At 35.7% G+C, this 24,387-nt stretch overlaps 2 protein-coding genes across 2 annotated transcripts; one reads left to right on the top strand and one right to left on the bottom strand.

Annotated features, from left to right (window-relative positions):
- Positions 1-6,668: 6,668 nt before the first annotated feature.
- Positions 6,669-8,605, top strand: LOC127746645 (iron-sulfur cluster assembly protein 1). Its single transcript, XM_052260542.1, has 3 exons — positions 6,669-7,069; positions 7,449-7,503; positions 8,135-8,605. Exons 1-3 carry the CDS (start codon positions 6,775-6,777, stop codon positions 8,298-8,300), a joined length of 516 nt encoding a protein of 171 aa, XP_052116502.1. The 5' UTR covers positions 6,669-6,774; the 3' UTR covers positions 8,301-8,605.
- A 327-nt stretch (positions 8,606-8,932) lies between these two features.
- On the bottom strand, positions 8,933-10,002 carry LOC107491809 (inositol-tetrakisphosphate 1-kinase 1). The gene has a single exon (XM_016112733.3). The coding sequence runs from the start codon at positions 9,936-9,938 to the stop codon at positions 9,168-9,170; it is 771 nt and encodes a 256-aa protein (XP_015968219.1). The 5' UTR covers positions 9,939-10,002; the 3' UTR covers positions 8,933-9,167.
- Between the last annotated feature and the right edge of the window lie 14,385 nt (positions 10,003-24,387).

Genomic DNA, 24,387 nt, shown 5'->3' with positions numbered 1-24,387 from the left:
CTTTGAAAAGGCTCTGTGTGACCTGGGGTCAGGCATAAACCTCATGCCACTCTCTGTCATGGAGAAACTGGGAATCTTTGAGGTTCAAGCTATAAGAATCTCATTAGAAATGGCAGACAAATCCATGAAAAAGGCTTATAGACTAGTAGAGGACGTGCTAGTGAAGGTTGAAGGCCTTTACATCCCTGCTGATTTCATAATCCTAGACACTGGGAAGGATAAGGATGAATCCATCATCCTTGGCAGACCTTTCCTAGCCACAGCAAAAGCTGTGATTGATGTTGACAGAGAATAGCTGGTCCTTCAATTGAATGAGGACTACCTTGTATTCAAGACTCAAGGATCTCCCTCTGCAACCATGGAGAAGAAGCATGAAAAGCTTCTCCCAATACAGAGTCAAACAGAGCCCCCACAATCAAACTCTAAGTTTGGTGTTAGGAGGCCACAACCAAACTCTAAGTTTGGTGTTGGGAGGCTCCAAACATGCTCTGAATATCTGTGAGGCTCCATGAGAGCCCACTGTCAAGCTATTGACATTAAAGAAGCACTTATTGGGAGGCAATCCAATTTTTATTTATCTATGTTATTTCATGTTTTCTTTAGGTTGATGATCATGTGGAGTCACAAAAACAACTACAAAAATCAAAACAAATTCAAAAATAGCATTAAAAATAGCACACCCTAGAGAAGGAACTTACTGGCATTTAAACGCCAATAAGAGTAGCAGAATGGGCGTTAAACGCCCAGTCTGGCACTATTCTAGGTGTTTAACGCCAGAATTGGGCACCAGACTGGCGTTTAACGCCAGAAAAGGGTACAAAGCTGGCATTTAATGCCAGAACCAAGCAACAGCTTGGCATTAAACGCTAGGAAAGGTATAGAATCTGGCGTTTAACACCAGAAACAAGCAGCAGTCTGGCATTAAACGCCAGGATTGCACAATAGGGGCATTTTGCACGCCTAAAAGGAGTAGGGATGAGAAATTCTTGACCCCTTAGGATATGTGGACCCCATAGGATCCCCACCTACCCCATCCCTCTCTCCCCCTCACACATCTCTATAACACTCTATCCAAAACACCACTCACCAATCAAATCCTATCCTCTTCCCTATATTCTCTTCACCAATCACCTCTCTATCATCTCTATCTCCTCCATTTTCTTCTTCTTCCCCTTCTTTCTTTCTTCTTTTGCTCGAGGACGAGCAAACCTTTTAAGTTTGGTGTGGTAAAAGCATTGCTTTTTGTTTTTCCATAACCATTTATGGCACCTAAAGCTGGAGAAACCTCTAAAAAAAAGAAAGAGAAGGCAAAAGCTTCCACCTCCGAGTCATGGGAGATGGAGAGATTCATCTCAAAGGTCCATCAAGACCACCTCTATGAAGTTATGGCCAAGAAAAAAGTGATCCCTATGCAATTCAGCTGGAATTGTCATAGAGGAAGACATCCTTATTGAAGAGGACAAGCCCGTCACTAAAAAGAAGATGGAACAAATAAGAGAGCCCACTCATGGACCTCAACAAGAGCATGAGGAAGTCCCCCATCAAGAAATCCCTGAGATGCCTCGAGGGATGCATTTTCCTCCACACAACTATTGGGAGCAACTAAGGATAGGAGCACCAAAAGCACTAGGGATAGAGCAACAAAGGCAAGAAAGAGACATTGAGGAGCTCAAGCACTCCATAGGATCTTCAAAGAAGAAGAACTAGCCGCCATCACTAAGGTGGACCCGTTCTTTAATCTCCTTGTTCTTATTTTTCTGTTTTTTCGATTTTTATGCTTTATGTGTTATCCATGTTTGTGTCTTCACTCCATGATCATTAGTGTCTAGTGTTTATGCCTTAAAGCTATGATTAATTCCATGAACCCTTCACCTCTCTTAAATGAAAAATGTGCCTAATTACAAAAGAACAAGAAGTACTTGGATTTCAAATTTTATCTTGAAATTAGTTTAATTATTTTGATGTAGTGGCAATACTTTTTGTTTTCTGAATGAATGCTTGAACAGTGCATATTTTTTATAGTGAAGTTTATGAATGTTAAAATTGTTGGCTCTTGAAAGAATGATGAACAAAGAGAAATTTTATTGATAATCTGAAAAATCATGAAAATTGATTCTTGAAGAAAGAAAAAGCAGTGAATAACAAAGCTTGCGAAAGAAAAAATGGCGAAAAAAAGAAAAAGAAAAAGCAAGCAAAAAAAGCCAATAGCCCTTTAAACCAAAAGGCAATGGTAAAAAGGATCCAAGGCTTTGAGCATTAATGGATAGGAGGGCCCAAGGAAATAACATCCAGGCCTAAGCGGCTAAATCAAGCTGGCCCTAACCATGTGCTTGTGTCATGAAGGTCCAAGTGAAAAGTTTGAGACTGAGTGGTTAAAGTCGTGATCCAAAGCAAAAAGAGTGTGCTTAAGAACTCTGAACACCTCTAACTGGGGACTTTAGCAAAGCTAAGTCACAATCTGAAAAGGTTCACCCAGTTATGTGTCTGTGGCATTTATGTATCCAGTGGTAATACTGGAAAACAAAGTGCTTAGGGCCACAGCCAAGAATCATAAAGTAGCTGTGTTCAAGAATCAACATACTGAACTAGGAGAATCAATAACACTATCTAGAATTTTGAGTTCCTATAGATGCCAATCATTCTTAATTTCAAAGGATAAAGTGAGATGCCAAAACTGTTTAGAAGCAAAAAGCTACTAGCCCCGCTCATCTAATTGGGACTAAGTTTCATTGATATTGTGAGATTCATTGTATATTCTCTTCTTTTTATCCTATTTTGTTTTTAGTTGCTTGGGGACAAGCAACAATTTAAATTTGGTGTTGTGATGAGCGGATAATTTATACGCTTTTTGGCAATGTTTTAGGTAGTTTTTAGTATGATTTAGTCACTTTTTAGTATATTTTTATTAGTTTTTATACAAAAATCATATATCTGGACTTTACTATGAGTTTTTATGTTTTTCTGTGATTTGGTATTTTCTGGCTGTAATTGAGGGACCTGAGCAAAAATTTGATTCAGAGGCTGAAAAAGGACTGCTCATGCTGTTGGATTCTGATCTCCCTGCACTTGAAATGGAATTTTTGGAGCTACAGAAACCCAAATGGAACGCTCTTAATTGCGTTGGAAAGTAGACATCCCGGGCTTTCCAGCAATATATAATAGTTCATACTTTGCTCGAGTTTTCATGACGCAAATTGGGTTCAAACGCCAATTCCCTGCCCTATTCTGGCGTTAAACGCCAGAAACAAGTTACAAGCTAGAGTTAAACGCCCAAAACAGGCTGCAAACTAGTGTTTAACTCCAAGAGAAGTCTCTACACATGAAAGCTTCAATGCTCAGCCCAAGCACACACCAAGTGGGCCCAGAAGTGGATTTCTGCATCATTTACTTATTTCTGTAAACTCTAATAACTAGTCTAGTATAAATAGGACCTTTTACTATTGTATTGGACATGCTGGGATCTTTGATCAGTTTTATGCTATCTTAGACATTGGGGGCTGGCCTCATGGCCATGCCTGGACCATCATCACTTATGTATTTTCAATAGTGGAGTTTCTACACACCATAGATTAAGGTGTAGAGCTCTACTGTTCCTTGAGTATTAATGCAATTACTACTGTTTTTCTATTCAATTCATGCTTATTCTTGTTCTAAGATATCCATTCGCACACAAGAACATGATGAATGTGATGATTATGTGACGCTCATCATCATTCTCAACCTATGAACGCGTGCCTGACAAACACTGCCGTTCTACATGCAAACGAGCTTGAATGCATATCTCTTAGCCTTCTGGTTCACGATCAGAGTCTTCGTGGTATAAGCTAGAATCAATTGGCAGCATTCTTGAGATCCAGAAAGTCTAAACCTTGTCTGTGGTATTCCGAGTAGGATCTGGGATGGGATGACTGTGACGAGCTTTAAACTCGCAAGTGTTGGGCGTGGTGACAGACGCAAAAGGATCAATGGATCCTATTCCAACATGACTGAGAACCGACAGATGATTAGCCGTGCAGCGACAGCGCATTTAGACCATTTTCACTGAGAGGACGGACGGTAGCCATTGACAACGGTGATCCCCCAACATACATCTTACCATAGAAAGGAGTATGAAGGATTGGATGAAAGTAGTAGGAAAGCAGAGATTCAAAAGGAATAACGCATCTCCATACGCTTATCTGAAATTTCCACCAATAAATTGCATAAGTATCTCTATCTTTATTTTATGTTTTATTTATCTTTTAATTATCAAAACTCTATAACCATTTGAATCCGCCTGACTGACATTTACAAGATGACCATAGCTTGCTTCAAGCTGACAATCTCCGTGGGATCGACCCTTACTCACGTAAGGTTTATTACCTGGACGACCCAGTGCACTTGCTGGTTAGTTGTGCGAAGTTGTGAAAAAGAGTTGAGATTACAATTGTGCGTACCAAGTTGTTGGCGCCATTGAGATCACAATTTCGTGCACCATTGAACAAATCATTGAAAGGCTTCATTTGATAATCCAAACCGTTTGATTGTTCGAGTCTGGCTTCATAAAGCTCGACTTCGAGTAGGGACACAATGGATAAAGCAACGAAGTCTGATGGCTCTAAAAATAATCTGATATTTTAAAATGACTCAAAGTGAACAAGTTGTAAAAAAAGTTGTGAAGTCCTAAAAATAGCTCAGATTTAAACGAGTTGTATGAAATCAGATCAAGAAATAGTCACGTTTTAATTAAGCGATTTGAAACGAAACAGATTGTAAAATCTTAAAACTACTCGTATCGAATGAGCTAGACGAGGTTATACTAAGAAATAGTTATAAGTTTTGAAATAAACGATTTGTATCAAAACAAGTCGTACAAAATCAATACTATAAGTTTCAAAAATGATTTGTGTTAAAATAAGTCATTAAGCTGTAAAACAACTCGAACTAAACGAGTTGCATAAAATCCGATCAAGAAATAATCATGTCTCAAAATAAACGATTTGTACCAAAAACAAAGTCATGCAACAAATCTACAATCTTCAAAATAGCTCCGTATAAAACAAGTTGTATGAAATTAGAATAAGTTTCAGAAAGGTGATTTGTATTAAAACAAGTTATGCATCCTCAAAACAACTCAAACTGAACGAGTTGTACAAAATTAGGACAAGAAATATTCTCTGGTTAAGCAAGATGTGCTAAAATCAGTTATACAGAGCCTACAAGCCTTAAATAACTCGGAAAGAACGAGTTGTACAAATCAGTTCTAGAAAAATGACTTGGCCAAAAACAAGTCGTATAAAGAGAGCAAGTCACATAGAATGTGAAAACGACTTGTAATATCAGGTCACCAAACGACAACTTTTAAGAAAGTAACATCTAAACTACAACAAAATGATATGCACGGAAAAAGCGCATAAATAGTTGCGGGGTAACGTTACGAAAACGTTACATCATCCAAATCATGTTGAGTCGACAGATCTCCTTGACTTCAGACCTCAAATCTACTAAACAACTTATCCACATCTCAACATTTCGACTTGGTCATCTAATTGTTCGAGCCTGACTTTGTCAAGTTCGACCTCGAGTATAGGCACTGTTCATGCACTGACCCATAATTTAGCCAAGCATAAAATAAATAAAGCCCAGCCTACAAACATCGTTCTGAGCTACCCCTACCCGACCTCACAGAGGTCGGACACAGCGACATGAGTTCTGTCCCACTTATCTAAATAAGTAACTGACACCTAAGATATGTCCTATTTATCCAGAAGGAAGATCTCAACAACTTCCCCAACAAAAGGAAATGGTTATCTATCCTTAAAGGTTGAACTACTCTAAAAGGTGGTTATCTATTTTACTATAAATACACTGACATCCTCAGGTATATTCAAGTCCCAATCTACTAAAAACCTACCTAAAGTTCATGCTAACTTAAGAATCGAAATCTCTTGCAGGTACCACTCCCACCTCCTCACGAAAAACTCAGATGGCGACACCTAAGCACTAGAACAAGTTGAACGTTACTTCAAAAGGAGTTTGAATCTCACCTTCAGATCTAAATCACCATTTCAAATAATCCTCGAAACAGTCACGTTGGCTTTTTTTTTTTTTTACTGATATATTTTTGGTAACATGTTCGTTTTTACGTTTATTAGGTTAATTATATGTAATTTTGTGTGGTTGAATAATCTATAATCATTCAAAAATAAATCAAATAAATTTGACAAATTTATTGGATATTGATGAAAACAGTTTAACATAATATATATGTGTTGAATTTTGAATAAAAAGTTTTCGTTAAAAAGATCGTTTAATCTATTTTATGATTAATGTGTTACATTTTGTACTTTTGATACTAATATTATGGTTCATTATTTTTGTTAAATAATTTGAATTATATTTTATTAATGCACCGAGTTAAATGCAGTTTTTATTAAAGTCAATATGAATTTAAAAACAAGTGATGTAACAACCGGATTAAACCATCCCGTGCTAAACTAGTATCCCTAATAAAAATGGCTTAATGAGTATGAGTATATATTTCCTAGAGAGGTTCTAGATTAAAAGAATCTGTACCATCCAGTCCTCCACGTGGCCCATTTCATCTACAAAAATTGTTTTCTGGCCAATTTTGTTTTTGGATGGTTGAAATATTCCAAGAAAAGAAAAAGTATTAATTAATTATTTCATTTCCTATTTTCTTGGTTTCCTTTGTTTTTCATTCTCATCTTGCAATTCAGGGCTCCAACCTCCAAGTAAGGAAGAAAACGATATAGGAACACCAGATACACGGAAATGCTGAGGGTCGCTGCAAAGAGGTTATTTGTGACGCCGTCGCCGGCACCACAACAGGCGCTTAGGGTTCTGCCGCGATTTTACCATGAGAGGGTGGTAGATCACTACAACAATCCACGGAACGTTGGTTCCTTCGACAAGAATGACCCCACCGTGGGAACGGGTTTGGTCGGAGCACCGGCGTGCGGTGACGTCATGAAGCTGCAGATTAAGGTCGACGAGAAGACCGGCAACATTGTTGATGCTCGCTTCAAGACCTTCGGCTGCGGCTCCGCCATTGCTTCTTCCTCTGTCGGTAAACCCTTGTTTGCTACTGTTGCTTATATTTTATTTTATTTTATTTTTTTCTCCAATTGGTTTCCCTTTAAGTGCTTAACTGCTTGTAATTGAAATCTTAATAATACGATTATGGTTTTGAATTTGATTGCCTATGAGCTGGGGATCTTTTAAAAAACATAAAATAAGTTGAGGGCGTAGTTATTAGGATTTAGGAAGCTCGAAGTCGAAAACATCTTGTGGAGCGTGCTTGTTACCACTAGTTGGTAGAATGTGTGTATACCTAAGAATAAGTTTTTGATTTGTGGATTGATTTATCATGTTTCATCTAATCTTGTCATCATTGCTAGATTGACATTTGACATATATGTTTCTAATTTATGGTTTTCTTTTGCTAGCTACTGAATGGGTAAAGGGAAAGCAGATGGAGGAAGTTTTGTCCATTAAGAACACGTAAGTATCTGCCTTGCAACTCTCTAATCCAAGAAATGTGTTCAATTGTATGGTAACTTTTTATCATTTTAGAATTTTTGTACTTCTTTTTATTAATAATATGAAACTTACTGAGTTAGGGTTCACATAAGTTGAAATAATATGACTTGTAATATTTGATTGCTCAAGAATAATCTGTCGGGTGGAATTTCAACCATGGAGAATGTTCCGAGTATAGCATTCTTTTATGCCTTTTTAACATCTCCCATTTGGTTCTGACTGAAGTTGAGGAACAGATATTATATAGAAGATCACTGTTTTATCTTTTATGGTTGCTTGTGGACGACAAGATATTGGAAAGTGCATGGATCTTTAGTATTAAACTTATGTATTGCCCCTCACAATGTCTTGTTGTCTTGCAGAAAGGGGCTGAGGTAGTGTATATTCTGCTATTCATCCCCTTGCTAATTACTCTCTCATAGCCTATTGATTATTTCAGAATTAATTTTATCATAGGATGCTTTTTAAGGCCTTTGGTTTCTACGGCTTATACCTTCTCATTGTTTTGGTCTACCTGATTCTAAATTCATTCCTAGTTGTTCCTGTCTGATATTCTGAGCTTTCATAGTGACAAATGTTTGATGTCCTGCAGCGAAATTGCAAAGCATCTTTCACTTCCACCAGTTAAGCTTCACTGCAGCATGCTTGCTGAAGATGCAATTAAAGCAGCTGTTAAAGACTACGAAGCTAAGCGTGCTAAGGCAACCACTGCAAATGGAGAAGAAACAACCACCGGAGAGAAGGCTGCCACAGCTTAATCTCTTCTTCGTCTAGAATGGTGATGCAAACAACCATTTTGCTGCTTTTTTTTTCTAATGTTAATGTGTTGTACATGTTAGAAACACCTTAAAGATCTGACTTTTTCTTAGTTTATGCTTGTCAGCTGTATTCTTACAATTCAGTAATTACTTCTGAAGCTGACTAGGCTATGGTTTGTTCTTTGTTGTTTTCATTGTACTTAATAGTTGGCGAATCGTGTTTGAGCAATTAAATTTCGTATCACCATAACTGATGTATCATGTATGCATACATACAATAAAACAGCACGATATTCATTTTCCCACTCCGTTGAGCCATAGAATTGTCTCTATTATTTCAGTAAGTAAATTTATTAGCAATAAGCCAATAACACTTAAGTGGTTGGGTGAAGGGCGAATGCATAGGGACGAGACTGAAGAATAAAAGTGAACCCAGACATGGCATTGAATTTCATTTGTGCTCCTTTTTAGTTGTAATCGAACAAAACTTAATGTTGATTGTCGATTCATTGTAAAATAAAGCTTCCAATTAAAGTGCATCATCACAGAATCGGATTCCAAAGGCAGCTCTGATTTGATCACGTTATCAAGACAGACACGCCATTGAAGATAAGCACCAAGATGTACAGAAATACACTTATAATCAAATTATTACTACTCCAAGTCTTCTTTTTTTTCCTTCTCCAGTCGGAAATGATTTTATATTTGTCCACAAGGTGGGAAACAAAGAAAATGGGGATTTTGTAAGTAGAGACAACGTTATTATTTTCGAAAAAACAGAGAAAAGAAAACACTAAAGGAGCCCAATTAGGCTTTTAAAGAAAATGATTAGACAAGAGTGCTAACAACATCTGCTGCTAGCAGCACCTAGACGGTGTTTTTGCCATGTACAACATCCAACAAGAAATTGGTGAAAAATGTCTCATAACATGGCAACTTAGCATAGCCAGGAAAGTAATTGATATCAATAACGAGATACCTTTTCTCGTCATTGGCATCTCTAATCACATCAACGTTGAAGAGGTTAAGCCCCAAAGCCTCCCTCAACCCCCTTCCCAACTCACTCACCAACCCCTCAGGAGGCATTTCAACACCATCCCCTTCCTCCTCCTGCTCACGTGACCCCTTCACGTTTGACACCTGAGAGAATGGCACCGCCCCCTTCAGATTCTTAATCTCTTCCTCCGTTATATCCGCCAACGACTTCCTCCTCACGCAAGTCACGTGCCTCCCCGCAACGTAGATCTTGAAAACCGCGCCACCGTGGTTCACGAACTCTTGCACCACCACAGGGTAATTTAGGGATTTCAACCCTTCACGGTCAAAGACCAAGCATAGATTATGGGAACTCGCGCTCCCGTCGGCTGCCAAGGGCTTCGCTATCACCGGGAACCGCAGGTTCACCGAATCAAGTCCGCGGAGTTGTTGGGTCCATTGAGGGGAGTGGAGTTTGTGGATGATGGAGTGGAATGGGAGTTGTTGGTGTATGGCTGTGGTGAGGTCGATTGGTATGAGTTCAATGGCGTGATTTTTGGCATGGTCAATTAGGGAGTTTTGGAGGAAGCTCTGCACTTTCTTGGGTTCGAGGGCGAACCCTACTCGATGCCTGCTGGGACTTTGACCACCTATTTCAGACATGTGCCTGCGGAATGTGGTGATACAAAATTGCAAATGATTGTTTCGTTTTTGCCAAGAGGAACGGTGGCAAGCCCGTTATATACAGAATACAGTTAGTGTATTAATACTTAAATTTATATTTTTTTTATTTGTTAAAGAAATTTAGTTTTTATACGCAAAATGAAAACGACAAATTTCAGTAATCTAAATTCTAATGTATATTGTCAACCGGCTTATATTTAAATTTGATATATTAAATTAAAAATAATATTTTATAATTATAAATTTTTTGAGTTTAGTATAATATAATTATTGTTATTATATAATAAACGTATTGAATATGTTGTTTTATCTTTATTTATAGTAAAAAATAAATAGAAGAATTTAAAATTTATAATATTCTTAAACCATAAGGAGGGACATAAAAAAAATAAGAATATATATATATTTGTAATAATAGCATGTCAATTTTACACTAAACAAAAGACTAATAAAAATTTATCGACAACCTAGTATCTTACTAATTTCATTAGAAAAGCAATTGGCATATGATGTTGTGCTCCTTATTACACATTTCATCTCAAATCTGAAAATAGTTATAGATAAATTAGTTATATCTATAGTAAATATTTATACAAAAGTGTAAATCATAACATAGTATTAAAATGAAAATAATATTATTCTTACCTAAATAGTATTAAAAACTTCTTTGAATACGACATTTGTTGTTGATGACTTTGGATTGCCGTTTTCATCTAGAATTAAAATCTTGAGGCCACTGCGACTCTTAACTCTTGACAAAGCAACATAAAGTTGTCTATGGGTGAACACTATATATATACTTCTTTCTCCTTTCGTTTTGTTTGCATTCGAACCTTTGTCACTGTTCAACTTTCAACTTCTTCACTCTTACATCTCCAAGCTTCTTTCTTTTCTTGCTTTCTTTGTTGCTTTCAAGATTTCAAAACATACTTACTGCGTTCTTGCTTCTTTCACTTAGGTTGGTGTTTTTTTCTTTTTTTGTTTATTTTTTTGTGGATTTCTTGCATGATATTATTGCATTTGTTGCAAAGTTTTATCATCTGAAAAGATTTTGTTTAAATCTTTGGACATCTTATTTTTGAGAATGTTGTCTCTAAAAATGCTTGTAGCCTTCAACTTTTTGATAAGATAATGTGTTTTGTTGAACTATGTTACTATTCATGACCTTTGGAGTTCACCTTGCCCGTAAGTGGCGTTGTTATCGCCATTAATGATAGCGCCACTTACGATTTTGCGAATTTGGTCATTTCCACAGCCTTGCCATCACTAGAAATGGCAAAAAGTTGCATGATTTTTCTTGTTGAGGACGGTCCTAACTTGTTTTTTTTTTTGTGACCGACTTCATATAATTTTTCATATGTTAAGTTAGTTGTTTTTTTTGTAGGTGTACCAACTTCTATGTCTCGTTCTGTAGTTAACATAATGCCTTCTAGAATTAAGGGCTTGGATTGGGTAGATACTGTAATTTTAACGGCTATTTCTGTAATGGATAGGGAAACCTTAGAGAAGTTTAGACTCCATCACACGATCGATGGCAATAGGAAGGATGAGGAGAACTATGTTTTGATTGTCCCTGATCCTGAGGGGAGGATTTGTTATACCCGACTTAATAGCTTAGGCCCTCATTTTATTTTCATGTATGAGTGTCTTTTCCTTAGGCTTGGTGTCAAAATTCTTTTTACCGATCTCGAATAGGATGTCTTGTTATCTTGCTGAGTTGCCCCTACTAAACTTCACCCTTCTTGGGCTTTTATGAAGATCTACCAACTTGTTAGTTGTACTCTAGATCTTCCTATTTTTCTTACGATTTTTTCTTTTATTTATTCCACCTAACCAAACTTTTTAGCTCTAAAATGCAACAATGGACTTTTTTCGAGTTATTTAAGGTCAAAAGGTGTTCTCGATCTTTGAAAAGTCTTTTCACAATTTCAAATATTACTATTTTAAAATCCATCATTGAGAGGGTTTTTGACCTTTCTATTTTAATGAGCAATCCCAGTATATGTTCTACTTATATTGGAGGGGGAGTCAATGATTGTTCATTACATGCTTGGGGAACTTGATGAAAAAGAGCTGATTATTGTAAATCTTATCCAAGAGTAATGGGGCTAAGCTCCCAATATTAATATCAAGAAATTGCTTGTAGCCAAGCCAAACTGTGTTCAGACTAAGTTAGGTAGATAGATTTATTATTTGTAGTAGATAGATGTGTATAATGCTTGTGGTAATCATTTCATCTTCACAAATAAACTCAAAGTGGATAAGAAGAATATTGCTGCTGACCAGTTGAAACAACTCAAAGTGGAAAAATTAGTGTGAGTCTGGCTTCACATTCTAATTCAAGTCTGACCTCTTCTTTTTTCATTCTAGTTAAAGTGCCTCTCTAGGCTCATCCTCAATCTCAACAAATTTCAAGTCCCTGAGGTCCTCCTATCCCTAAATTCTTCGAGCCCTCCAAAGACTTAGATTCTAGTACATCTCTGATACGTGAGCATCATTTTTGTACCTTTTCTGTGTGATTTATATGGCTTTTCTGTTGATTTATTAGAGGATTCTAGTGGATTAGCCCCATTAGATACTATTTTGAGTTTTGTGGCTTTTAATTGATTTCATGTAGTATTTTGGTGAAAATTAGTGAAAAAGGCATGAAGAATCAAAAGATGACCATGCCTACGCATGGATAATACGTACGCATCACTAGAGCAAAAAGGAAGATCGTGCGTACGCATGTGTCGGGCGTACGCATGACCATAAGGGCAAAATTGGACCAATTCTCCTCTAGATGGTTGGCCCTAAACACTACGACTTAGCGTTTAGCGCCTAAGGCTTCGTATTTCGTGCCACAACTTTGGGCACCTAGCGCCAAACACCCACTCACCGGAGTTTAGTGCTAAAACACTAATTTCGCGTGCAACCTTCATTGCTTGGGTGGTGCTAAATGCCCAAAACCTGGCGTTCAGTGTAAGAACCAGGTTATCGGTAAACATATTTTTCTAGCTAAAAAAAATTAAAAAGAAAAAGAGAGTTTCGAGGTCAAACTTGGCTTTATGAGAGTAATTAATTCCTCTAAGTCAAATTTGACTAATGGATATTAAACACTATCTTACCATTGGCTAGTTACCACACCAGAAACTTTTGAGCCGCAAAAACGCTTTTAGTGACGATTGTGCGTACACCGAGAAAAATTTTAGTAACCGAAAACCTCAGAACCAGTAGTAAAAGTAATTTCTATTCAATTAAATGCGTATCTAGCTTTATAATAGCTATCTTTTCATGGTTTACTTCTTTGAGAATAATTATTAATCATTAATTATTTTACTGTCCGGTAAAAGTTATCCAAACCAAATTTCTGTCTAGTATTCTGCAAACGACTCCTACAAGCCCCGAATCCTCTTGCTTACTACCCAAGTAACTCAGCCCCTATCTCTCAGCCTCTAGGCTGAGATGATCTCAGCCTCTCACCCCTCTCTGCTATGTTTTAAATCATGAGTAATTAACTGCAGATAAACACGTCATTATGATGCTGACTGTGTTTCTTCGAAATCACGCCCCTTTCTCTTGCTATCAGCCCATTTTTCTCTAATATTTCTAGCCCTCTTTTACCACCTTTAATTAAGTTAGACTTCAGATTTTATTTAAGGAGTTACCAAAGCAAAAAATTCAATTACATTTTACCATAAAGAGAGAGATAAGAACCGTAAGTGAAAGAAGAAAAACAGAGAAAATTCTGCACACCATATGGTAAGGAGGATTATGCCAATTTGGATTTAGATAAAATAACTTCTGTTGTGAGTATAGTCTAAATCAGAAATCTATCCTCTCAAATCAAAGTTTGATATATCCAAATAAAAACAATAAACCGAGAGTAATGAAACCTCGAGTCATCTCTCTAGGAATTGCAATTGGAGTGTTACACTTTCGGTTGTTAGGGAAAAAAGGATTTTGCAATGAAAGAACGAAAGATTAAAAGAACTAAGATATAAAAGAACTAAGAAATGATCAAAATTGCAATCAATGCCATTAACAAGGAAACAAGATCAAAACTAGTGAAAATGCTATAAACGCATAAAAGGAGCCTTGACTAGGGAATGAGAATCTAAGGAATCCTATCATTGTCATAACCACAACTATGGTAATTATCATGAGTTAATCTCACTTAGTTAACCCCCTAACATTGAGGAGTAGGTCAAGCAAGTATAATTGACCTTGATCCATTAGTCCTAGCTAACTTACCAAACTAGTTGATAAAAAGCTAGCTTTAATGAAAACAAGAGTCAACTAACTCCCCAAGAATTACCACTAAATGTCAGACATCATGACTCTAGTATTCTAGGAACTCAAATCCCAAGTCAAGGTGTGAAAATTTACTCAAAATTACCAAGTGACATTTTCACAAACACTTGGTGGGCATAAAACCAAAAAATGGGAATTCACAGAAGAAAATGAAAACTATAACCAATTGTTCACAAAATCAACCATAAACATTCGAACAAGCATAAAGGAAGCACAAAGTATTAAATTCATCAATCAACACTTCAAAAAATTCAAAATTGCAAATATGAACAAAGTAACTTGAACCAAGAGAAAATGAAAGTAAAAGTGATGTAATTAAAGAGGAAATTGAGAGTACTTACAATTAAAGAAGCAAAATCCAAAATTAAAGCTTGCTATAAAATGTTACAATGGAAATTGATAAACCCTAGGAGAGAATTCTATCTACACTACTCCTACTCCTATGGAAGCTTCCTAAAACTAATGAAAATTTAATAAAAACTAATCTAAAGTGATCTCCCTACATATGTGGTCAATTTCCCTTGATATAGCACTTCCCATTCAGCATCAAGCCTTCCAAAACTGGGCCAAAGGCCCCCATAATCGCGGATCACGTGTTTCATTAATGAAACTACATGCAGGGACCTGTGCGTATGCACAGGTGATCGTGCGTACGCACACGTTAGTGTGTGCTTCTCCTTTGTTTTCTTCATGTGTTCTCCCTTTGTACATGCTTTCTTCCACTTCCTACCAACCCATTCTTGCCTAAATGACCTGAAATCACTCACAAACAAGTCATGGCATCGAATGACATAAAAGTAGAATCAAAATCACTAATTTGAGCATAAAAACACATGTTTTCACATTTAAGTCTAATCTAGGGAGATAACATAAAAGTATGCTATTTTGGTGCTTAAGTGTAGGTTTATGTGATGAAATTCACTCAAATCAAGTGAAAATATCTCAGCAAATACGGACTCATCACCATACCTGTGTTTTTAGCCCCTTATATCACCATTCATACACTATTCTTCAAGTGTTCTTCAAGGACTCAAACCATACAAGTACAAACTCTTGTCCGTTTTCACCAATCTTTGCGTTTTTACCGAATTCAGCTAGGTAAACTCTTGTTCTTTCTCCTTTTCGTTTTCTTTTTAAAAGAAATAGTAACCATTATGAATCATTACTCTCCTCTATGTATAGAGTATTCTTCTTGAAGCACCCATGGAGCACGCCGAAGGAGTTAAGGCGTTTCGAGCTCACAGTGGCTAAATTCTGACATTTTGCGACACTTTAGGCCCAAAAATGAAACTCACTACCACCAGCTGTGTTTTTTCCTTGTATGCACATTTTCTAGTGTGAGAAAGGTTTATTAACTAAATTACATAAGAGGTAAGGGTTAGAATTAGTTAGAGTCTGGTTGTGCTTATTTTCGGTGCTTATATGAGCCGCTTTGTGGTGAATTTATGCTTGTTTTGAATTTTTGGAAATTTTGTGAGTTACCACTGTTTTAGATTGATAAATATGTGTAAAATAATGTTACATTGCCTCTGGATTTTGTTTGAAAACAGCCGAAAACATGGAAGCACTTGGGGTTTAAGTTTCAAGTTTTAAACGTCACAAAAAGTGAAGAAAAATATAAAAATTGTACCTCTGAAATTTTAGTCATTAAGAGCACGAAAATCATGGTAGAAAAGAGTTAAAAAGTAGTCACAAAAATAGTTTTAATCCTATGGAACAAAGGAGGAAAGGTAAAAAGGGTGTTATGGTCATTTTTAGGTAAAAAGAGAGTCAAAAATATAATTTAAATGAAAAATAAGTAAAATTCTGAATTTAGTATCATTAAGAGTAAAATAGTAATTATATAAATTATTTGGGTCAGGATTATAATTATAAAAAAGTTTCGGGCCTAAATAAAAGTTTTAGTAAAAGTTAGAAATAAAACGGTAAAAAGTAGTAACTAGAATAAGTAAATAAAATTAATAAAGGGTAAATTTGGTTTTAGGACTCTTAGGGTGAAAATTGGCATTTAATAAAATTATTAGGAATAATTTTAATCATAGGCAACTAATAGAATTAATCCGGTAAAATTTTGATGTTAAATAAGATTAAACGGTAAAAACTAGAGTACTTAGGGGCATATTAGTAATTCCAGGCATAAAGTCAAATTAAAAATGAATAATTAACTTCATCAAGGGGAAAAGGTATATTAGAAAAAAAATATGAAGATACAATGGTAAAATAATAACATTAGGGGTGAAAGCATCCTTAAAAACCTAACAAAACGGTAAAAAGAAAAGTTAAATAAAAAGGGCAAAATGGTAAAATGTGACAAGGTTGAGGCATTTTAAGAAAGATCCGGGCACAAGTTTTTATAAAAGAAGGGGGGAGAAGTCCCTTAGAAAGAAATTCTGTTGAGATGTGTCGTGGAAGAAGAAACTGTAAATCCCAAGGTGCGAAGAAGTCTCTGGCAGAGCGGACTTCCATCCCACCTAGTCGGAGACTATGAACGTGGGGACGCCCGCCATATGGACTGCTACTCACTGGGAGCACTTTGTATTTTTGGGTCATTCTTTATTAGTGCTGCAATTGTATTTGGGGCACCGGTGCGCAGCCGACCCAGTGGAGTAGCCATATCTGGACTTGGGCCGGGTAACGTCGGGCTGCAGGTAGCCAACTGACGCATGAACTCATGACCTGCGTAGGACCAGACATGCATCATACTTGGTTGCTACATTTCTTTGCTTGTGTTTTCTTACTTGTGTATGTGACTGTTATACTGTTATATACTTGTGATTATATTGGTTTGTATGATTGATTACTATGGTGACCTTGTGAACGATTAGACTTAGGCTGCGGATCCTCTTAGGTTTTTCGTATAGTACCCTACTGGGAACCCTAGGTTCTCATCCCTTTTTCCCATGTCCACAGATGGGGATTGACATGATCTTCTTTGAGTACCCAACGTACGGCAGATACGTGGACCCTGTGATAGGAAGCGCAATATTTTGGAGTAGTTCACGTACACGCACCTACTATCTTCCCGACCGTCCTTTTTCTCACCCTCTGCTCAGCCAGGAGTTTGACCGTGACATGCCTTATGATACATTGCTATCCGAGCTTCAACCCAGTAGAGGCCAGTATCCTTTTCCTCCTTACCCTCTGAATATGGCAGAGCCAATACCATAGTCTCCGATCATTGACATACCTGAGTATCCACCATGGTTCAACCCCAAAGAGGATCAAGTAGTTCCTGACGTACCTATGCCTGACGCTCCACCACCATCCCCTGTAGCTGAGCCAGGATTCGAAGGGCCAGGGGTTCCTGAAAGCTATGGTTCTGTACCTTCAACCAAGTTTAGCTCATAGGCATGGATTGACCAGATGTTGGCAGATCTGTACTCTAGTTCTTTTGAGACTGGGGAAGAGGACTCCATAGAGGATGCGAGCAGCAGTAACATCACCAGTGCGTCAAAGTGATTCCCTCGCTTCATCATATTGTGATAGCAGTTTCTAGAGATAAAGTAACAGCAACATCAGTAGTAGTAGTAGTAATGGTAGTAGTCTTAATAATAGTGGCCATTGCCCTCGCTCTTAAGTAGTCTTTTTAGAGGGGTAGCTCTTTTATTTATTTTATAATGTTGAACGGGTCCCAGTCTAGGGTAGCTCTTGTGAGCCGGGGCCTGTAAGCATTATAGATGGAGTATGTACATAATATAGTAAGTAATTAAGTATGAACTTGTGTTTTGTGATGAATTAATCCTCCGAGAATTTTCATGTATGATATGAGTATGCTATGCTATGCTTTTTCTGTTTTTTGTATTAACTGCTTAATTTACAATTATTCTGATATGTGCGACTAGATACACAATTCTCGACTAGCGCTACAGGCTCATATGTATACACTTAATATATGGTCTTAAGTATCTAAAGTCAGCTAAATAGTAGCGCCTGGCTGCTAGCCTTGGTCATGACAGGCTAGAAGTTGGCTCGTACATTTAGCGCCGAGTGCATACACAAGGATGGGGACCACACATTGCAACAAATCAACAAGGCTTTTGGAGATTTAATATTGTAAATCACATGACTATTAGAAAATATCTCTTAGGGTTTTATTTAAGTTTTAAATTTATTTTAATTAGGACTATAAATAGGATTGAGATCTACCTTCTTGGGGACCTCTCCTCTCCTAAGTTTCATTCCACACTTTTTACACTTTTTTCTCTGCTAGAATTTTCTACACCGTGAGCAACTAAATCTCCATTGTTAAGGTTAGGAGGTCTGTTTACTTTAATGGATTAATAAATATTTGTTCTTCTACTCTTGATTAATGCTTTGATTATTGTTTAAGGATTGATTTTGTTTTTCATCCTAAGGATTAGTGATTATTGAAAAATAACTCTAATTTTACTTGAATTCTATTTGAGTCTTGGAAAAGTTATATCATTAGAATTACATCTTAAAACCAACTCCTCATAACTTATAATTATCTAGACTTAATATGGTACGTGACATATAACTGCATTCTGCTTTGGGATTCTTAGGATTTTGTGGCTTATAAACTAGAATTTGAACTTAACCTTCTAATACAATTGAGTGATCAAGGGATTGATGGTCAGTTATATTAGAGGATATTGGATTGCCTAGGAATAGGAATTTAATCACCTGGGGTTCGCCATAAACATAATCATTGCATGATCAAGGTAGTTGACATTGAATATTAATCCGAACATTTAAACATCTCAGAAGCCTTAACTCCATTCTCATATTGTTTTCTCAACCTTTTACTATTTGATTTCCTTAGTTTAATGCTATTTATTCTATTTGATAATTAGAACTTTTATTTTAACTTGTCTAACTAGAATAGCTAGTCAACCATTGCTTGCTTAGCCTGTTAATCCTCGTGAGATTGACACTCACTCATTCACCGTGAGTTATTACTTGTTACGACCTGATGTACTTGCTGGTAAGTTGTGGATTGTAAATTTCACCCAAGTTTTTGGTGCCATTATCAAGGATTAACTGTGACTAACAACTACCAGTTGATTAGTTGCCTAGATTAGACCTTTTTCTTGTTTTAGTTTGTGTTTAGTTGCTATTTTATTTTATTTTATTTTATTTTATTCTAGTTTATTTCTATTCCTTTTTAATTTTTGTTTCCTCTAGTTTTATTTTCTTTTAAATTTTTCCCATTTTTGCTTTATTTTTTTAGTTCTTTTCTTCCATTTTTCATGTGCCTCACTAGAATTCTCTTCACTGTGACATTGAAAATCCCAATTTTTTCTTGGGGACGAGTCTAAGGAGGAAGCTGAATTTAGTATGGCTAAGAATACTGAACATCTAGTGGTTAATAACCCAACAACACCCCGGCCAGTTAGAAGAAAGCTGGGGTCTTATACTAACCCCAATCCCGGGAGTTGTGTGGAAAGTATTGTACCACTAGTCGTTTATGTAAACAACTTTGAGTTGAAGTCTCAACTCATTCTTTGGTGTAATAAAATTTTCAGTTCAGTGGAAGAGGACCCTAATCTGTTCATATCTAATTTTCTGAGGATATGTGATACAGTCAAGAATAATGGGGTTCCTGCAGATGTTTATAAGATGATGTTATTTAAAAAATCTAAATATAAATAAGTTATAATTTATTTTATTAATTATAACTCCTTATTTTTAGAAACTAATTTACTAAGAATAATTAAATTGATTTATAATTATTAAAATTTAAACTTAATTTTGATTTATTCTATTACTTTAAACTATTTCTTAGAAATTATTTTATTAGGCAAGGTTAAATTGATTTTATAATTATTAACATTTGAACCTAGATAAATTAAGGTTATTATATAATTTTTCTATAATAAGATATTTTACATAATTGATTTTATGATAACTAGAGTTTACATTAATTAAGATTTTTAAATGATTTTTTATTATAATGAGATATTTCAAGAAATATTATTTGTGTTTCAATATATTCAACTTTTATAATTATCCGTTTAAGATATTTATAATCTGAATCGCTAGCTCAGCAGCTTAATGTTTTGACATATGCCCCCTCTTAATAACATACCACCACATCATCATTCTTTCTTATTTCTTTCTTTATTCCACCGAACCCAAAACAAAAGAAAAAAGAGAGAATGCCGTCAGTGAGAAGAACGCGATTCCATGGCACCTCCGAGCTTCCGAGCTCGATTTTTTGTGATTTGTAACTCCAATAAAAAATATAATATGACAAAAGTGTTTGCATCTGTCTCCTCTACACGTTGATGTCACTTTTGCTTGGTAGAAGCTGACGGTTACGTAGCTCCCCTTCCCCTTGAGTTCGGCCAATTGGAGTTCTTGGAGGTACAAAGAATTTCTGATGTTTTTTTCTTCAGCAGCTCGGTCAAAAATTTTCTCCAGAGTCTTCATTGTTTTGATGTCATACAGAGGTAGGATTTTAGTAAATTGTCACTGATTAAATTTATATTTGATAAGTGAATTGGTATTGTAATTGATTATTGATTGAATTTATGTTTCAGTTCTTTGTGAAGAGAAGAAACAACCATGAAGAATCATACAAAGATTAAGTTTAATAAAAAGATTAAGTTTTAAATATAAGTTTTTCAGGTAATTTGGGTAATAAATAAAGTTCAGAGGTAAAACGGATATTTTATAAAAGTTCAGGGTTATTTTTATAAATATGAAATAAAGAGTGAAGGTTTAAATATAATTCTATAAAATATGAGGTCAAAAATAAAATATTAAGGAGTTCATGTTTAGAAAGTAATTAATAAAAGTTTGTAAATAAGGTTTTATAAAATAAGTTTTAAGAATATTATAAATATTATTTTAAATATTTGTTTAAAATTACTTATTGACATTAGAGTAAATTATTATTATGATTATTATTTATCAGAGATATTATTCTATAAGAATATTATTATTATATGTATTATGAAGAATAAAACAGAGAGTAGTAAACAGAATAATCTTAAAAGCTTTAGAGAATACCAACTTAATTAAAGAACTTTATGATTCTTTTCCATAAGATATTTAGTGAAGGATGAGGGAATAGTGCGAAGATAATTTGATTTATTTATGTTGATAATCAAAAGACTGAAGAAAAGAAAAATCGGCACATGTGATTATGGGAAGGTCACGAGAGGGTGACGATAGTATGGTTTTGGTGCCGAAGGATAAATGTAATAAGCCATGGACTTTATATGTGAATGATTGTGCGAGAATACATATAAATATGGAATGACTTCTAGGAGAAGGGGTCACATGCTTCAGCTGGAGAATCAGTGCCTGCAAGTACTTGCAGAGATCATGTTCGACATACTTCAACTGGAGAATCAGCGCCTGCAAGAAGTAAAAACTTGCAGAGGTTACGTCACTGGAATGCATTATCCAACTTGCGAGTTGGATTGCATCGGGTGTGGCTCGAAACCAGCAAATGAGCTCACTACTTGCGATAGGACTAGGCATGCATCATGTAAGAACCGGAAATAATTAACGATTAATTAACATAAAGTAATAATAAATTAATTACCCAAAATAGGTTCCAAAAATTTAGAATGTTAATTAGAAAATTTAAATATGATATTTGGACTCAGTAGATTTTTCTGAGTTGGAAAATGTAATTTTCTTCGAAAAATTGCGTAAAAATGCGTACTGATAAATTAACCGGCAGTACTGGCTTTAACCTATCCGGTACTGTGAAAGAGCAGTAAAAACTATAGAAAAACTTAGAAAAATAATTAAAGTTGAAAACCGGGCACTAATTTTAAAAGTTTGGCCTAAAGTTGGGCTAAACTGTCCAAAAACGCTAACGGATTGGACCGGGCCCAAGTTAGGCCTAAGCCCAACATATATATATATATACCCTTAAGTGAGGCCTTTTCAGCCTCATAACCCTTCATAACATAACATTACAGCTGCAAGTGAGAAGAGAGAAGAGAGAGGTGTTACTATTCACATACAACTTTGGTGGCAATAAATCGAGCTACGGTGCTCCGATTCGCGTGCCGTCAATGGCTACGTGAAGCTCTTACTAAGCCCATTAGTTTTATCTAAGAATTATAAATTTCCTCTCCTCTCCCCTGCCCTAAGAAATTTAAAATTTAAGGCTCGAGTTTTGAGTGAATTTTTGTGTTTTGGTTGTTAGGTACTAACCATTAGTGAGGGATTGTTGGGTTCTATTCCCAAATTTCAGTGAATAAGGTAAGGTTTCTCAAGAACCCTTGTAAATTGAAATATTGTGAATATTAGGTTTTGATTTTTATGAAATATACGATGTTAGTTTGAATATTGGAGCTTGTTGGAGTTGCCTTGGATATTTGGAGCTTTGGAGGTGAGATTGGTGATTTATTGGTGATTGAAAGCTTATTTGGACTCAAAGTGGTATTTTGTGCATATTGGAAATCGGTCAAGGTATGGTTTCGATTTTCTCTATGTAATATGTAATATTTCTGGACACTTAGGCTAGTGAACCATATGATAGAATTGAAATTGAATGATGATAATTGTGATGTATGATAGTTTTGATGATTGTGATAATTATGGTGAATGATGATGTTGATGTATGATATGGGATTGGATGATGATGATTTTGAGGTTTGTTGATGTTGATAGAGGTTGGTGAAATGATATTTTGTGAATGTAAATTGCTGAGGTTTGAATTTATAAGTAGAATTCGGTGTATGGAAAGGATGATTTCATGTGTTTCTAAGTTATAGAATGATAACAAGGTATATGATTATGATCTAGGTACATTTGGACTATTTTGAATGTAGAATAAGTGAAATTGGATTGAGAGTTTGGTAAAATTGAGGTTTAGAGATTTTGGTAAAAATGGATTTTTGGTGAACTTTGGCAGATTATATCTTGAGCTACAATTTTTGAAATTGAATGAATTTTATATCAAATTAAAGATATTCAAAGAGCTTTAAAACGGTATAGATTTTGTATAAATATGAATTTTGCAGAAGAAGATATGATCATTGGAAGTTGGTGTCAAAAATCTAAATTCTGTGATGCAGAAATTGTGATTTTTGGTTTGTGTGCGTATGCACACTGTTGTGTGCATGCTCTGACCAGTGGCTATATTTTGACTTGTGCATATGTACAGCCTTGTATGCACTGATGCATGAACATCTTTCCTATCGTTTTCTAGTGAATTTGTATTCAATTTGTTGAGTTTAATCAAGATTAATTATCTTTTAGCTACCATGGATGCTACTTAGAGTTGTGCATAATTCTGTTTATTTTAGGTATCATTTGGATGGATTTGATGGAGTTTCCGCAGAAAAAGAGAAGAAGGCGAATGATGCTGTCAACCCTGACATCTTTGCACTCAAACCTAAATAACTCTAGCTACAGAGGTCCAATGGATATAATTCCAGTGGCGTTGGAAAGCTAACTTCTAGAGCTTTCCAACGATATATAATTGTTTATACTTCTTTTCCATCAACGCTGCCAAGGCTGTGCCTAACTTGAGATTTCTCAAGTTAGGCGCCAAGCATAACAACAACACGCAACGTAGCACTCCATTCTTCAAGTTAGGCGCAGCTTTCTTCAAGTAAGGCACAGCACACACAAGACCAAGTGCCCACTCCATGCTGGCCACTCCAAGTTAGGTGCCTCAATTGCTAAGTTAGGCGCCAACACCTATGAATCACATGGTCCCCACGCTCCACTTGAAGGCATGCAAAGATCTTTATTTATTCTAATTTAAACTTTAATTCAATTTAAAATAGGAAAAGATATTATTTAATTTTAGAAAATACAATTTACATTAATTAAGATTAGATATAAAAGAAAAAAGAATCAGCCCTTTGGGGATCGCTTCTTTTCTCTTACCTTATTCCGCAATTTACAGTTTACCAGAATCTTTATTTTCTCTCTGAACCATGAGCAACTAAACCTCCACTGTTAAGGTTAGGAGCTCTGTCTATTATATGGATTGATACTATTATTTTTCTATTTTAATTCATGTACTAATTTATATTTCAAGAATTATTTTCGTTCTTTATCTTATGAATTTGGGTGGAACGGAAATATGACCCTTGTTCTAATTGAGTTCTTGTATAACTTGAAAAAGCTCTTTACTTGAACAACAGTTTGAAAACATATTCTCCTAAATTTCTAATTATTTGGATTTAACGGGATA

This window comes from Arachis duranensis, chromosome 1 (assembly GCF_000817695.3).
Source record: "Arachis duranensis cultivar V14167 chromosome 1, aradu.V14167.gnm2.J7QH, whole genome shotgun sequence".
NCBI lineage: Eukaryota > Viridiplantae > Streptophyta > Magnoliopsida > Fabales > Fabaceae > Arachis > Arachis duranensis.
The sequence above is the reverse complement of the archived record's forward strand: the minus strand, read 5'-3'. Positions and strand labels throughout refer to the sequence as shown.

Bases quoted from the DNA above. Each gene is read 5' to 3' on its own strand.
- LOC127746645 (XM_052260542.1), top strand. From the start codon at position 6,775: ATGCTGAGGGTCGCTGCAAAGAGGTTATTTGTGACGCCGTCGCCGGCA. The intron at 7,070-7,448 runs GTAAACCCTTGT...TTCTTTTGCTAG, and splicing joins CATTGCTTCTTCCTCTGTCG to CTACTGAATGGGTAAAGGGA. The intron at 7,504-8,134 runs GTAAGTATCTGC...GATGTCCTGCAG, and splicing joins GTTTTGTCCATTAAGAACAC to CGAAATTGCAAAGCATCTTT.
- LOC107491809 (XM_016112733.3), bottom strand. From the start codon at position 9,938: ATGTCTGAAATAGGTGGTCAAAGTCCCAGCAGGCATCGAGTAGGGTTC.